Source organism: Ranitomeya imitator, chromosome 8 (assembly GCF_032444005.1).
Source record: "Ranitomeya imitator isolate aRanImi1 chromosome 8, aRanImi1.pri, whole genome shotgun sequence".
NCBI classification, from domain to species: Eukaryota; Metazoa; Chordata; class Amphibia; order Anura; family Dendrobatidae; genus Ranitomeya; species Ranitomeya imitator.
Window position 1 is genome coordinate 186,066,629 of NC_091289.1, and position 14,155 is coordinate 186,080,783.

Here is a 14,155-nt window from a genome sequence, read left to right on the forward strand (position 1 = left end):
CCCTGGAGAAGAGCTAACCTTTTGTTTAACTCTGTGAGAGACTTGTGTTGCTAACGTTTCCTGGAGAAGAGCTAACCCTTTATCTAAGAAAAGACTGAGACTTTACTAAGAACCCAGTACGAATTTGGAAGTCTGTGGATTCCCTGTGCATTGAGTGGAGGAACAAGTCTGGACAGACGGCTGATACAGAGACGGACGGATTGTCGTGGAAGCATTCCTAGGAGCTACAGAAGCAGAGACAACATCGTGAGATCCCTAACTAAGTCCCCGGCGTTTGGGCTCGGCATCGGCCGACAAGACAAGAGGAGCTTGCTGTAACTTATTGGCGCTGAAGATATGAACTGGCTACAGCCTGTGCGGATTCCTGCCTGAGAGGAAATCTATCTCAGGATACGGTACCATAGTTATAGATACCCGGGTATCTCTGCTCAGAGTGTTAAGTTGTTACTTTAGAGGTGTATCTTATATTAGAGTTGTGTAAGTTATACTCAATGTGCCATTCCAGGGGCTCCCTTAATAACACTACATTCAATTTACACTTGTTCCTGTTTTTTAGTTGCCTGTTAGGTAAATTTCTTACTAGTCTGTTGTAGTATACAGTTCTCAGGAGATCTTGGAGTGGCACAGTGATTTTAGCTGCTGCTGAGCTAGTGTATCTTTGGGGTGCATCTGCCTTAATATTCTCCATATTACCTTGATTATTTTGCCTTTGAGTAAATACCGTTGGAGATTTCTGCCTTGGTCTTGGTTTGTGACTCACTGGATCATATTCGGACCTCTGGTCATTACATGGCCATAACCTTTTTTTTATTTTTCCGCCCACATAGCTACGTGCGAGGGCTTATTTTGCACTTTTTTTAGTTTCTTTTTTTTTTGCAGGACGAGTTGTAGTTTCGAATGACTTCATTCACTTTACCATGTAACTGGGGTAAAGTGGTGAGAAGAAAAAAAAAAAGCTATTATCGTTTTTGGGGTTTTGTTTTTGTGATGTTCATTTCCCAATATTATGATCAGTGGTAGTGGGGCAGTTCGCTCTCTCCAGGCCGGGTCTTACAAGGGGCCCATGGCCGCAGATTCCATTTAAAAACCCCGCAGCAAAGGGTTGGGTGGGTCAGTCTTGCTTTGCAAATGGCAGAGCAGGTGGCTCTGCAAGATTTGGCTTGTGTGAAGCAACATGGAGCCAAGCGAATCCAAAACGCCTGGCACCCCTCAGCGTGACACGGCGGCACAGTCATCCACGGCAACCGGTCTTGACTCCCGGTTGCAATCTGGAGGATATTATTTGTTTTTAATTTGTGATTTACGTTGGACATTAAACACACTTTGTTTTGAACTTTCCTGTGGTCACTGCCTATCTGTCACACTGCACCAACCCCGCTGCACCACAATATGTATATATAGCAATCAAATTATTGCAAATTCAAGTCCCCGATGGAGACTAAAAAATAAAGTAAAGGATTTTTTGTAAAATGTTATAAAAATAAAACAAAAATTCCAATCAACCATTTACTCATTTCGAAATTCACTGCATCCCCTGCTAAATCTTCCTTGCACAAAGGGGCTCCAGGCCACCAGACAGGCAGGAATGGCCGCAGCCTCCGTTGAATAGAGCTGCAAAAAAATCCCCTTTAAAGTGTTTTGAGGTGTCTGAATGCAGATATGGGGTCACCCCTCATGTTTACCTGCGTGAAGGAACTGAGGCTGGAAATTGATGGATCCTTTTCTAACAGGTTTGAGGTGTCCAGAAATATCAGCTTCCCGGCATCTTGACGGCTACAAAAAGGAAGGAGGACACCACTGATTGTTCAGAGTTCATGGCTATAAATGTATGTATGTGTATGTATGTCTATATGTATAGAGTTGTGCTGCGATTCTTGGGACGGATCGTCGCTTGTTGTCAATAATGTAGAAACAACTTTACATTCAGAATCAGGGAATCCTGTACGGACCGATGACCCCACAGTCGTCACCCCTAAGAGCCAAGTAATAAACCTTCACCCCGGAGATGTGGCGGAGGAGCGCGGTGTGCTGACAGTGTACACGAGCTGGCTGGCCGGAGACTCGGGGTCGGTAAAATGGAGGTGCTGCCGAGTGATGCGCCCGATCTCATTCTCCTTCACCGAAATATGGCGTCTGGCCCCAGAAGCCTCTCGTGGTAGCAGATCCTTCACCGAAGAAATGTGAACGACAACCGTCTAGAAAAACACAGGACAAGTCCTCAGGGGTGCAGAGGGCTCCTCAGAATACTGCTCGAATCTTATGGATATTTGTAAGTTCTCCTCATCAACATTAATAAGTCCTCCTCATCAACATTAGTAAGTCCTCCTCATCAACATTAGTAAGTCCTCCTCATCGATATTAGTAAGTTCTCCTCATCAACATTAGTAAGTCCTCCTCATCAACATTAGTAAGTCCTCCTCATCAATATTAGTAAGTCCTCCTCATCAACATTAGTAAGTCCTCCTCATCAATATCAGTAAGTCCTCCTCATCTATATCAGTAAGTCCTCCTCATCTATATCAGTAAGTCCTCCTCATCAATATCAGTAAGTCCTCCTCATCAACATTAGTAAGTCCTCCTCATCTATATCAGTAAGTCCTCCTCATCAATATTAGTAAGTCCTCCTCATCAATATCAGTAAGTCCTCCTCATCAATATTAGTAAGTCCTCCTCATCAACATTAGTAAGTCCTCCTCATCTATATCAGTAAGTCCTCCTCATCAATATCAGTAAGTCCTCCTCATCAATATCAGTAAGTCCTCCTCATCAACATTAGTAAGTCCTCCTCATCGATATTAGTAAGTTCTCCTCATCAACATTAGTAAGTCCTCCTCATCTATATCAGTAAGTCCTCCTCATCAATATCAGTAAGTCCTCCTCATCAACATTAGTAAGTCCTCCTCATCTATATCAGTAAGTCCTCCTCATCAATATTAGTAAGTCCTCCTCATCTATATCAGTAAGTCCTCCTCATCAATATTAGTAAGTCCTCCTCATCAACATTAGTAAGTCCTCCTCATCTATATCAGTAAGTCCTCCTCATCAATATCAGTAAGTCCTCCTCATCAACATTAGTAAGTCCTCCTCATCTATATCAGTAAGTCCTCCTCATCAATATTAGTAAGTCCTCCTCATCAATATCAGTACGTCCTCCTCATCAATATTAGTAAGTCCTCCTCATCAATATTAGTAAGTCCTCCTCATCAACATTAGTAAGTCCTCATAAATATCAGTAAGTCCTCCTCATCAATATTAGTAAGTCCTCCTCATCAATATTATTAAGTCGTCCTCATAAATATCAGTAAGTCCTCCTCATAAATATCAGTAAGTCCTCCTCATCAATATTAGTAAGTCCTCCTCATCAACATTAGTAAGTCCTCCTCATCAACATTAGTAAGTCCTCCTTATCAATATTAGTAAGTCCTCCTCATCAACATTAGTAAGTCCTCCTCATCAACATTAGTAAGTCCTCCTCATCAATATTAGTAAATCCTTCTCATCAATATTAGTAAGTCCTGCTCGTGAATATTAGTAAGTCTTCCTGATTAATGTTAGTCCTCCTCATGAATATCAGTTTCTTCCCATGAATATTAGTCCTTTACCATGAATGTCAGTTGTTCATCCTGAATACTGGTCCCCCTCATTAACGTTAGCCCCAACTTTCATCAATTAGTAGGTCCTCCTTCTAAATATTACTGAACCCTCCTCATGAATATTAGTAAGTCCTCCTCATCAATATTAGTAAGTCCTTCTTCATGGATGTTGCCCGTCCTTATAGATATTAGTCACATCCCATGATTATTAGTAAGTCTTCCTAATAAGTGGTCCTTCTAATAATTATTAATGAGACCTGATAGGTAATTGAGTCTTTCTCATTAATTACAATCTGTCCTTTCGGATAGTAGCCAGCTCTCATCTGACCTCCTCGGGGGGGTGCAGGGTGACTAATGCTACTCACGTGTCTCTCTGAATAATTTGGGGGTTCGTGACTATCTGATAACACAAAGTCAAAGGTGTCCTGGAATATTTCTCCCCCAAAATGTCTGTAATAAATCAGTCCACGGAACAGATCTCGCTGCAGGAAACTCTCTACAGGAACGCCTGGAGGTAGAAGAAGAAGTGGGGAAGAAGATTATTGGAAACCAAAAATATTCTGATAATATCCTGTTCTCCTTTCAACCATTTTCATAGTTACAATGTATCTAAGCAAATGCTGAAACATTTTTGCAAATAATCAAAACTCTTCTACCGTTCGGTGTCTACAGCTCCTTTGCGGACCTATGCGTCTCCATAGTTACAGACTACAAATGAAGCGTAGTCTGAATGCTTTCATATTCTCTTTTCGTTTCCTTACAGGTGTTTTTGATGCATTTTTTGGACCTATTTTTCCCGCTAGCCCATTTTTATGTCAATAAGGAAAAACGGCCATAAACGTCCTGAAAGAGCGGACATGCTGTGTTTGTAAAAAATCCACCACATAGAGAAGAAATCAAAGGTAACGTGTGAACAGGATTTTACAGAGCTTATTCATTTTGTTATTATGGTAGAATGGTGAGTTTTTCCCTCACAGAAAAAAAACCATAAAAACTGCAACGTGTGAACAAGCCCTAAGGTAACGTGAATGACGTTCCTGATGGCCGCCCTCCTCCTGTTCCTGCAGGTATCACCGTTGGTCGCTTCTTACATCCTTCATGTACCTGGACTCTCTGCAGAATATCTCTTCACCAGCTCTCCGGCCTTCGGGGGACTGGTAATATTGTAGAGAATGTGGTCATCACTGGAGTCCAGATCTGACGCGATTAACATGTCTCTCTCGATGGCGATGGCGCCGCCTTCCGCGGCTTCGAACCCAACGTTGTTGACTAGGAATGGCGGGCTGTCGTCTTTAGGAAGGATGTTTATGGGAAACTTGTGGCGAATACTGTGTTTGCCATCGAAAATCCGGAACACGATGTAGTCCTTAGTTGTGTCGCTGTCGTCGTGATGGTAGCGGACGGCCCCATCCCGGATGTCCTGGACTGTGAATATAAAAGCCTTCGATCCTGAGGGAAAAAGCAAAGAAGCCGCTCAATAAATGAGAAACATAACCTTGCATCATGACACTAATCCTGACATACTCTGTGCTGCTTTGGACCCTGCATCTCCCACTATGTAACTCTCAGGGTCTGTCACATGCAGTCTTGTTCTCCCTACATCATCACAAGAGTGGATGGATGACTGCAGACCCCTCAAATTTGCACATTCTTCTTAAATTCTCTGTGCTGCTGGGGACCTTGTTCCTCACATTACATATGTCTCATCTTCTACTTCAATTCTACTTTTTCCTCACATCTCCCCATTGCCTAGCATGTAGCCTTCCCTGGCCTCATCATATGAGTGCATGAGGTCACTGCTTGTGACAAGATCAACACACTCTTCTCCCGCCGCAATGAATTTCAAGAAGATGTCTAACCTTGTTTTTGTATCCTTAATTCCTTCTAATTATTTATGTAGTGTAGTCAAAATGTATTAAAATACTCAATCGCCATCTACTCCAATCTCCAGTGTCTCTCTGTTACATAAGTGGAAGAAGTCACTGCCTGCGACAAGATCAACACACTCTTCTCCCGCCGCAATGAATTTCAAGAAGATGTCTGACCTCATTTTTGTGTCCTTAATTCCTTCTAATTATGTATGTAGTTTAGTCACAATGTATTAAAATACCATCTTCTCCGATCTCCAGTGCCGTCTTCCATCTTCTTGAAATCAGACCACCCAGCTCACACAGGGGTTTAGGTGTGAGCCGGAAGTCGCTTTCTCAGTGTAAGTCTATGGAGCTGTTTAACACTTACATTATAAAGGCAGCGACCGCCCCATACGGTGTGGTCCAGAAGATGATGGGAGCGGCACTGAAAACCAAAGAAGATGGTGATGGGTGATACTTACCCTACATTACAGAAATATTTAGGAGGGGATATTCAAAAAAACGCTGAGACTTCTTCTTTATATGGCTACTTATAAGATAAATCGATACATGACTCCCCCTAATAATAGAGCAGAAATAGAATAGAATAGGTGTAGAAGTAGAAAAAAATGAAAAAGAAAGATATTATGGAAGACTATAAAGAAAGCGGATAGGAAAAAAATGAAAATGGAAAAGATTGAGAATGAAAGAGAGGTGTACGGGAAAAAACAAAGACGATGAACTGGAAATAAAAAAAAAAACAATAAAAAAAATAAAAAAAGTAAAGGTGAAGAAGTTGTGTTAGAACAAAGGAAGAGAAATCGAACACGATGGAAAGTTGAGGACAAGTCGCTCGAGAAGTCTGGAGATCAGCAAATCGATCCATAATAAATTGACCTAAGGAGCACTGAGGACGGGTAACTAACCTGTGTGTTATTTATTTCTTGCAGTTTTAACCCCTTTTGTACCCTCCGTTTATGATGACTTGGAGAGACCCCCTACAATAATAAATGTCTTTTCATGGATGTAGGAGGCACTTTCACTGCGGAATGAATTTATTAGAACCAAAATGAATCTGCTGGCTGACAATTTGGGGAGAATCTCTTATCTCTAGTGACTTTTACAAAGTCTGTTCACTCTCTCCTGAAATCCTCTGTGCTGTCGATTACTCTGCTCTCCATACACACGCATGGAGGTTGCAAGAATTAGAAGGACAATACGCTTACCTTTGACCGTGAGACGTCCATGATGCAGCCCGTCTACAGTTACCAGTCGGACAGCGTGAAGATTATCATTATCCACAATCTGGAAAACGTCCCAGGTTATGGGCCGCGACTGTCCCTCCAGTAAGTTCAGACCTGCGGAGCAGATTCATCCGGATCAGCGGGTAAAACCGCACAATGTGATTACGAGTTCCTGCTCTTTCTAATATAACGCTGACTCTGTTACCACCCACAAGATCGGTGCGTTTCTTCTTAAATACTCTGTGCTGCAGGGAACTTTACTTCTCCAGTTAAGCAACTATTACTTTCCATTCTCCTCTTTAAATGTTGCATTTGCACCTGTCATAGGCAGCCCATCATCATCACCTTCACTTTGGTGGACAAGTCACTGCCCCTGACAAGATCAACACACTCCTCCACTGCTGCACTGATTGCTACCCTTACACATCATTACCAGGTTTCATTTTCTAAATTCCTGGGGAAAAGGTTTTAATTCTGAGATGGATACTTACCCATATTCCAAGACACTCTTGGAGCATTTGTCTCTGCCGTCCTTATGGAGAAATGGACCATTATTGGGGGACTGGTTAGAAAGTGACCGTCAATTGCTTGGAAATCAACCTGAAAAGTCAAAATGAAGTTACATTTCATTCACTGATGAGACCCTTAGTTGTAATTCAGATTTACACCAATTATGTAAAGGGAAGATCTGTCCAACCTGAGTTGGGCTTCTTGTTTTCTCCGCACCCCTCCCATATAATATATTGACGGCCTTTTATGACATACACCCTTGTGTTCCAGTATGAGGTGGCCCACCTCGTAGTTGCGTCTCTCCAGATGGGTGGTGTTCGGAGGTTGATAGGCGATTTTCATTTCGTGGAGATCCTGCCATGTGAATGATGTTATTGGTTTGGTCTGGTCATCCAGGTGCGTGATATAACCCGATGGCGGAGGCTTACTAATCTTAAAGATAAGCTTGTTCTTAGGAGTCTCATCATCTTCAGCGTCCAGTGAGGCTGTGGTTAGTGGAGTTAGGATAAACTGGTCTATTTCCAAAATAAACGATGGCATGAAGGCCGCGCGGGGAGGCGTGTTGGGGACCGCGCCAGAAATTTTTACAGGAATCCATACGTTTTGTGACTGAAAGAAAGTTGGAAGTGATTTCCTTGAAGTTAAATTTAAATCACAAGAAATAGCCATTTATATAATATAAAATATCAACCTATATGGGTCAATAAAGCGAAAAGAGATGAAGAAAGAAGAGGGGAAAATGCAGATGGTATACATGGAATGGATGAAGGCGGGGAAGGTGAAGTGTTAAAAAAAACAATGGGGGCGGTGAAGAGTCAGATGAGTAAAAAAGAATTAAATATGAAGACGAAAGTGGAAGAAAGATGGAAGAGACAGAAAAGGATGGAAAAGAATAAAGACATATAATAACAAAAATTAAAAAGAGAAGTAAATATGAACATGAAAAAAATATCGAAAAAGCAGAGAGTTGCACAAGAAGAAAAGAAAGAAGTCAAATAAAACAACAAAGATGAAAAAGAGAAAAGAAAAATTAAAAAAAAAAAATCTAAGGCTAAGGACTTGTTCACATACTGCATTTTTTTTGCGTGTTTTTCAACTGTGAAAATGTTACATTTTATAGCACCAACAAAGTGAGTGAGATTTCTGAAATCTTGTGCACACGCTGCTTATTTTTTCCTTGCATAGTTGAACCTTCAAGGCATTTTTTTTTTTCATTTCTGCAGTGCCTCAATTCTTTCAATGTTTTAGGTGAGTTTTTTATCCATTCTAATGCAAGGCAAAAGTTTGAAAAATGCATAAAAAAAAGTGTAAAAACACAATTATATTAAGCAGCATTTTTACTGCTCTGGTATTTGGTTACAGAAAAATCTGATGAAAATATTCAATGTGTGCACATAGCCTAAAGAAGAGGAAGATGTTGAAGAAGGAGAAAAGATGGGAAAGAAAAAAAGCAAATGAAAAAAAATGAAAAATTTGACAAGAAGGAAAAAAAGAAAAAAACAGAAAATAATGACAAAAGATGATGAGAAACAGGGAAAAACGAGAAAAACAAACCGGTAGGTGTTGGGAAAAAAAAGAGAAAATAATAAAAAGCTAATTAAAAAAGTGAGTAAGCATAAAAGGAAAAAGACAAAAAAGGACCAAAAAAAGAAGTGAAAAACAAGGGTCATGAAGAAAAGAGAAACATAAAATTGTGATAAAAGAAATATGAAAATAAAATCAGAACAGAAAAGTAGATTGCAAAAAAAAAGGAAACAGTTGAGTAAGAAGGATGAAGATAAAACAACAAAGAAAATGAAGTTCCAGATTTGGGATAGCGGAAAATGATGAAGAAGATGATGATGATGATGATGATGATCATGAAAGATGAACAAAAATTAAAATGAGGAAATAAAAGGATAGGAAAAATAAAAAAACAATTGAAAAGGAATGTAAAGAAGTTGAGAAATGTGAAAAGAGGAAGACAAAACACAGCAAAGAGGGAAAGATGAGATACGGGGGGGGGGGGGGGGGAGGGAAGGTGCAGAGGTTTTTGAAAAGAAGAGAAAATATGGAAAATAGAAAAATCAATGAATAAGGGGGGGGGGGAAGAAAAGATGGAGAAGGGGAAGATAAAAATAAGTAAATGAAGGATAGTAAGTGGGTAAAAAGAAATGGAGAAAGAAAAGTGGATGATAGAGAACGATAAAGGCCCCGATCCATTTAGACTGGCATTTTGTACATCCGTCTTAATGAAGGAGGTGCTGGAGTGGGACGTCCTAAATTCAATGAGAGGCTTGCGACTCTTTAATTCAGTTTTCACACCTCCCAAATGTCTTAAGGTACCGTTACACTACACGATTTACCAACGATCACGACCAGCGATACGACGCCGAAGTCCCCGGGTAACCAGGGTAAATATCGGGTTACTAAGCGCAGGGCCGCGCTTAGTAACCCGATGTTTACCCTGGTTACCAGTGTAAAAGTTAAAAAAAAAACACTACATACTCACATTCCGATGTCTGTCACGTCCCCCGGCATCAGCTTCCCTGCACTGTGTAAGCGCCGGCCGTAAAGCACAGCGGTGACGTCACCGCTGTGCTCTGCTTTACGGCCGGCGCTGACACAGTGCAGGGAAGCTGACGGCGAGGGACGTGACAGACATCGGAATGTAAGTATGTACTGTTTTTTTACTTTTACAATGGTAACCAGGGTAAATATCGGGTTACTAAGCGCGGCCCGATCTAGCGATGACAGCGGGTGATCAGCGACCAAAAAAAGGTCCTGATCATTCCCCAGCGACCAACGATCTCCCAGCAGGGGCCTGATCGTTGGTCGCTGTCACACCTAAAGATATTGTTAGCAGGATCGTTGCTACGTCACAAAAAGCGTGACGTTGCAACAATATCCTTAACGATATCGTTACGTGTGAAGGTACCTTTACGCCATTGTTAGAAATGTTACTCCAGTCAGGGGCTTTTGTACATTACTTTATATCACTATTCCACTCACTTTTCAAAAAAGTTGATGAGGATGACCAGGACTGGTGACAAAATGACTAAAGACACAACTCGAGTTATGCAAAAAATGTTGCGACATTTCAAACAGTTTTACACCAGAATTCTAGTAAAAATGACTTAATGAATCGGGCCTTGTATGATACTGTATAGAAGAGAAAAAAAAGAGGAGAAAGATGAAGCTAAGGAAAAAGAAGCCTAAGAACAGGCAGGCAGGTTAGGAAAAGGAAACAGTAGAATAATAACAGGAACAAGATGCTACAGAGAAAACAGAAAACTTATTTTGGGAAAGAGACATAAGAGGAAGAAAAGCAACATAAAACATGGAGCAAAGAAGACAACCAACAGTAAATAAGGCAGAAAAGAAGCCATAGATGTTCCTCCCGATGTATGGCCGTGGAACCACAATCGCACCTGCAGTTGTTTCCTGTGGTCTTGACTGCGATATTCTATCTGGAGGGGGATGTAATCCAAGTCAGGAGAAGGAGGACTCAGATGTTCATACTTGATTCCCATCTCCAAAAAATCAGCACAGTTGGTTTTTAGAAGTTTCATCTCCCTGAATCTAGGATGGCAAGCCTTATTCCCAGAACATCGCACTCGTTCTTCTCTGTCTGAGAGGAATAGATACAATATCAATAGTTAGGAGTTAGGAAGGTGACCAAAGATGGCTGCTATGAGTCCTCCACCATGGTGGATTCCCAGCTATACGGTCATGAATCAGCTTGATTCAGCACTCTATAGGCATCTATCCATCAACTGAGATTTGTATGTGACCCAGCAACAAAAGCTTCTCCTCCTTCACCTTGGGTGGACACATGGGTCTTCAGTTGGCCACCTTTGGCCTTCTGGGTTCACCCGTCTATTATGGCTCATTGGTCATTGGGAATATTACACTCACAGCTCCTCACTCGCAGGTTCCCTGCCGCCCCGGACACAAGTCGACTGTCACGTGTTGGTTCTTCTATCACGACTTGTCCAAAACCTGGAAGATTTAGGTCAGACACATGAGTCCTGACCACACAGCTGGTTCCAGGTCTCAGCTTGAAGGTCAGGATGTTTTTATCCAGTGGTTTGGATGAAATCTCATAAAACTCTGGAACTTCCAGGGAGTTTTGCACCACTGCAATGCTGTTTGTGAGTTCACTAACTTTTACTTCAAGGACAAAACTTTCCACAGTCGTCTCTTGCTCAGAAAACCTAAAAAAAGGGAGAACATATGGGCTAAAAATACTGTGTGCAAATTTCCCCAACACAGATAGCAGTTACATGTGCACCCTGAGAGCTAACAGTAAAGGAGAATATATTAATCGGTCACTGATGTGTCAACAAACTTTACACAAATCAATTGTACAAGTGGATGCAAGAAATTTTGTAACATCACATAAATTGGCTTTTTTCTTCACTTATGAGCCATTTTCCCTCTCCCTGAATCCCGATCTCATTATTATCTGTGAAAAAAAAACTGCTAAAATCCACGCTCAGATTACAGCTGCCTATTAAGGACTGGAGGGAGTAGCCAGATCTAGCTTCACACCTACACTGCTCAGTACCGAGGTATAATGTCCTTCATTCTGCTACATGGAGGGAGGAGAACAGCAATCCCTCGTGTCTGTGTGTGCTTCGTATGGGAGACGTCATAGCAGCTATTGTCTACCCACCAGCTCAGAGACAACTGAAAATAAAAGATAGAGCCCGCTGAGGATAAAATTGGTGAAAAATAAAGTTATGCATTACGCAGAAATGGTGTTATTTCTCATGATAGCAAATACTAAAAGCTAACCTGGAATGTCAGGTAGACTTTGTAATGAATCTGTCATCAGGTTTTAGCTATGAACCCGGACAGCAGCATGATGTAGGGACAGATACTCTCATTCCAGAGATGTCACTGCTGGGTGCAGCAGTTGTGATAGAATCATTCTCCCCAGCAGATGTAGCAGAGCTCGGAATGCTGAGCTCTGTATAACTCCGCCCACACCACTGATTGGCTGATTTCTGTGTATAACCTCACCCACACCACTGATTGGCAGATTTCTGTGTAACTCCGCCCACACCACAGATTTCTGTGTACACTGTATATTGACAGTAAGCTGCTAATCAGTACTGGGGGCTGGGTTGGACCAGGAGGCACAAGACACCTAGTCCTCTAGTGATAATCTCCTGCTGATAATAACCTGTATTGAAACAGCAACACACAGTCCAGTAAGTGACACATTGCTGGAATCAGGGTCTTCGCTCCTACATTATGCTGCTCTTAGATTACATAGCAAAGCCTACTCAGATATGCCTTTTAAATGTAGCTTTCATTGTACCAGAGTATAAAACATGATGTAAATTATCCTTAGTCTATGCAGATCCCTGGACCTCCATCCTGGTCTAGTGTTCTTCCTCCACTCCAGAGCACGAGTTCAACCTAAGGCTTGTGATTGGCTTCACGCAGTCACGTGGGAGGGACCACTCACGTCACAACATGCATTGCCCCTCCCACATGACTGCCGGAATGATAGAAGAACAGGATGCAAGTGCTGGGGGCCTGCTGTGGCAGAGGCGGTTGGAGAATAGGTGAGGAAAGGGGGGTGCTGTATAAGTTTAACCCCTTCACCATACCAATCGGAGACTTTTGGATTTGGATTAAATTCATACTGACCGAATCTGCCTGCGAAATTTGAGCGAATCTGGCCAAATTGAATTTTTGGAGATTGGTTCACTTCTACTCATAAGTAATAGTGATGCCTTGTGATGAGGCAGGGAAGCCTTGGGCCCCTCAGGCGCTGGGGCCGGGTGCAACTGCTACTTCTGCACCCTATTTAGCGACACTTCTGCATGCAATAAAATGTGCGCATTCCTATCAAAGGCGAGGACTGAGAGAGAAGCTTTTAGCGCGGGCGGCTTTCATGTGGCGAGACGTCACCAGGTAACTTTCAGTTACAGACCACGTCTTCCTATCTTTAGTAAACACCTTTCTCTTCTAAACCTTTTACATTAGTGGCTCATAAAAGCCTTCCCTTCAGCGAAAGATCTGAGACGCCGGGCATAAAATACCTGCATAACAAGCGCAGCCATTCAGCGCCAATCTCTTGGGCGACTGCCTGGAGGAAATTAAACAGCTTTGATAGAACGGAAACACTTTTATTTAAACATCCTGGATCAGCTTTAAAGTGAGATCGCTTTGCTCGCTGTACAAACAATTCGACTTTTTTTTTTTTTTTTCTTCCTTTACGGCTCCAGTGACATTTTTTTTATCATTCGACGTTAAATGCAAAAGAAGGGGCGAGGAAATAAAGTCATTTGTGAAATTAGGTTTTTCTGTTTTTCTTGGAATATAACATCCAGATGTGATACTCACCCTGCCCCTGACCTTGGGGGGGGGGGGGGGCAGAAATCGTAATAACGCTGGGGGCTGATGGCCATAATACGGGTGCATTGCACCAGCCAAAAAACCAAGACGTGATAGTCCCAGACAAGCCATCTCACCATGGAGGGATTCATCCTCACCTAAATGGTTTGTATCTGGTGGAGTATTAGAAGGGGCACAACTTTACAAAAATGGCCAATCTATACAAACGAGAACGGCTTTTCCCAACAGACTCGGTGCCGCTCTATACACCAGGCAAGTATAGTGACTGGACTGATGTGTCAGCACTGGAGATGGCGGCTGTGGATCTGGAGCGGATAGAGAATCCTCTAGGGGAAAGGCGATCTGGGTCCACGTGAGTGGTCTCTGGGAATTGCGTAGCATAGGGTACAAGTCCAAAATACAGACATAATGGAGGAGGAACCACATGATGGAGTCAGCTTTAAGGACCCCTGCAATTTATTGATCCAACTCCAGGGATCACCCCATTAAAAGTTTGAAATATGCAGGGACCCATTCCACCACCTCCCTCTGTTAATGAGAGGGGCTTGATATTAAAATATTTGGTCTGAATATATATATATAGAGGGTTCGGTCTGCAGTCGGA

The 14,155-nt window shown here is 42.1% G+C and overlaps 1 protein-coding gene across 3 annotated transcripts in view; it reads right to left on the reverse strand.

Moving 5' to 3' along the window:
• LOC138648410 (FRAS1-related extracellular matrix protein 1-like) overlaps positions 1-14,155 on the reverse strand; it is a 153,301-nt gene that overhangs the window by 125,400 nt on the left and 13,746 nt on the right. For all 3 annotated transcript variants that reach the window (XR_011315101.1, XM_069738128.1, XM_069738129.1), the window contains exons 4-12: positions 11,095-11,393; positions 10,608-10,807; positions 7,483-7,806; positions 7,179-7,287; positions 6,670-6,801; positions 4,698-5,042; positions 3,959-4,101; positions 1,999-2,195; positions 1,683-1,773 (exon numbers count right to left, since the gene is read on the reverse strand). Coding sequence is in view for 2 of the 3 variants with exons in the window: in XM_069738128.1 (XP_069594229.1) it covers positions 1,683-1,773; positions 1,999-2,195; positions 3,959-4,101; positions 4,698-5,042; positions 6,670-6,801; positions 7,179-7,287; positions 7,483-7,806; positions 10,608-10,807; positions 11,095-11,393 (1,840 nt within the window). In the remaining variant the exon portion in view is untranslated. The remainder of the gene's footprint in view (positions 1-1,682; positions 1,774-1,998; positions 2,196-3,958; positions 4,102-4,697; positions 5,043-6,669; positions 6,802-7,178; positions 7,288-7,482; positions 7,807-10,607; positions 10,808-11,094; positions 11,394-14,155) is intronic.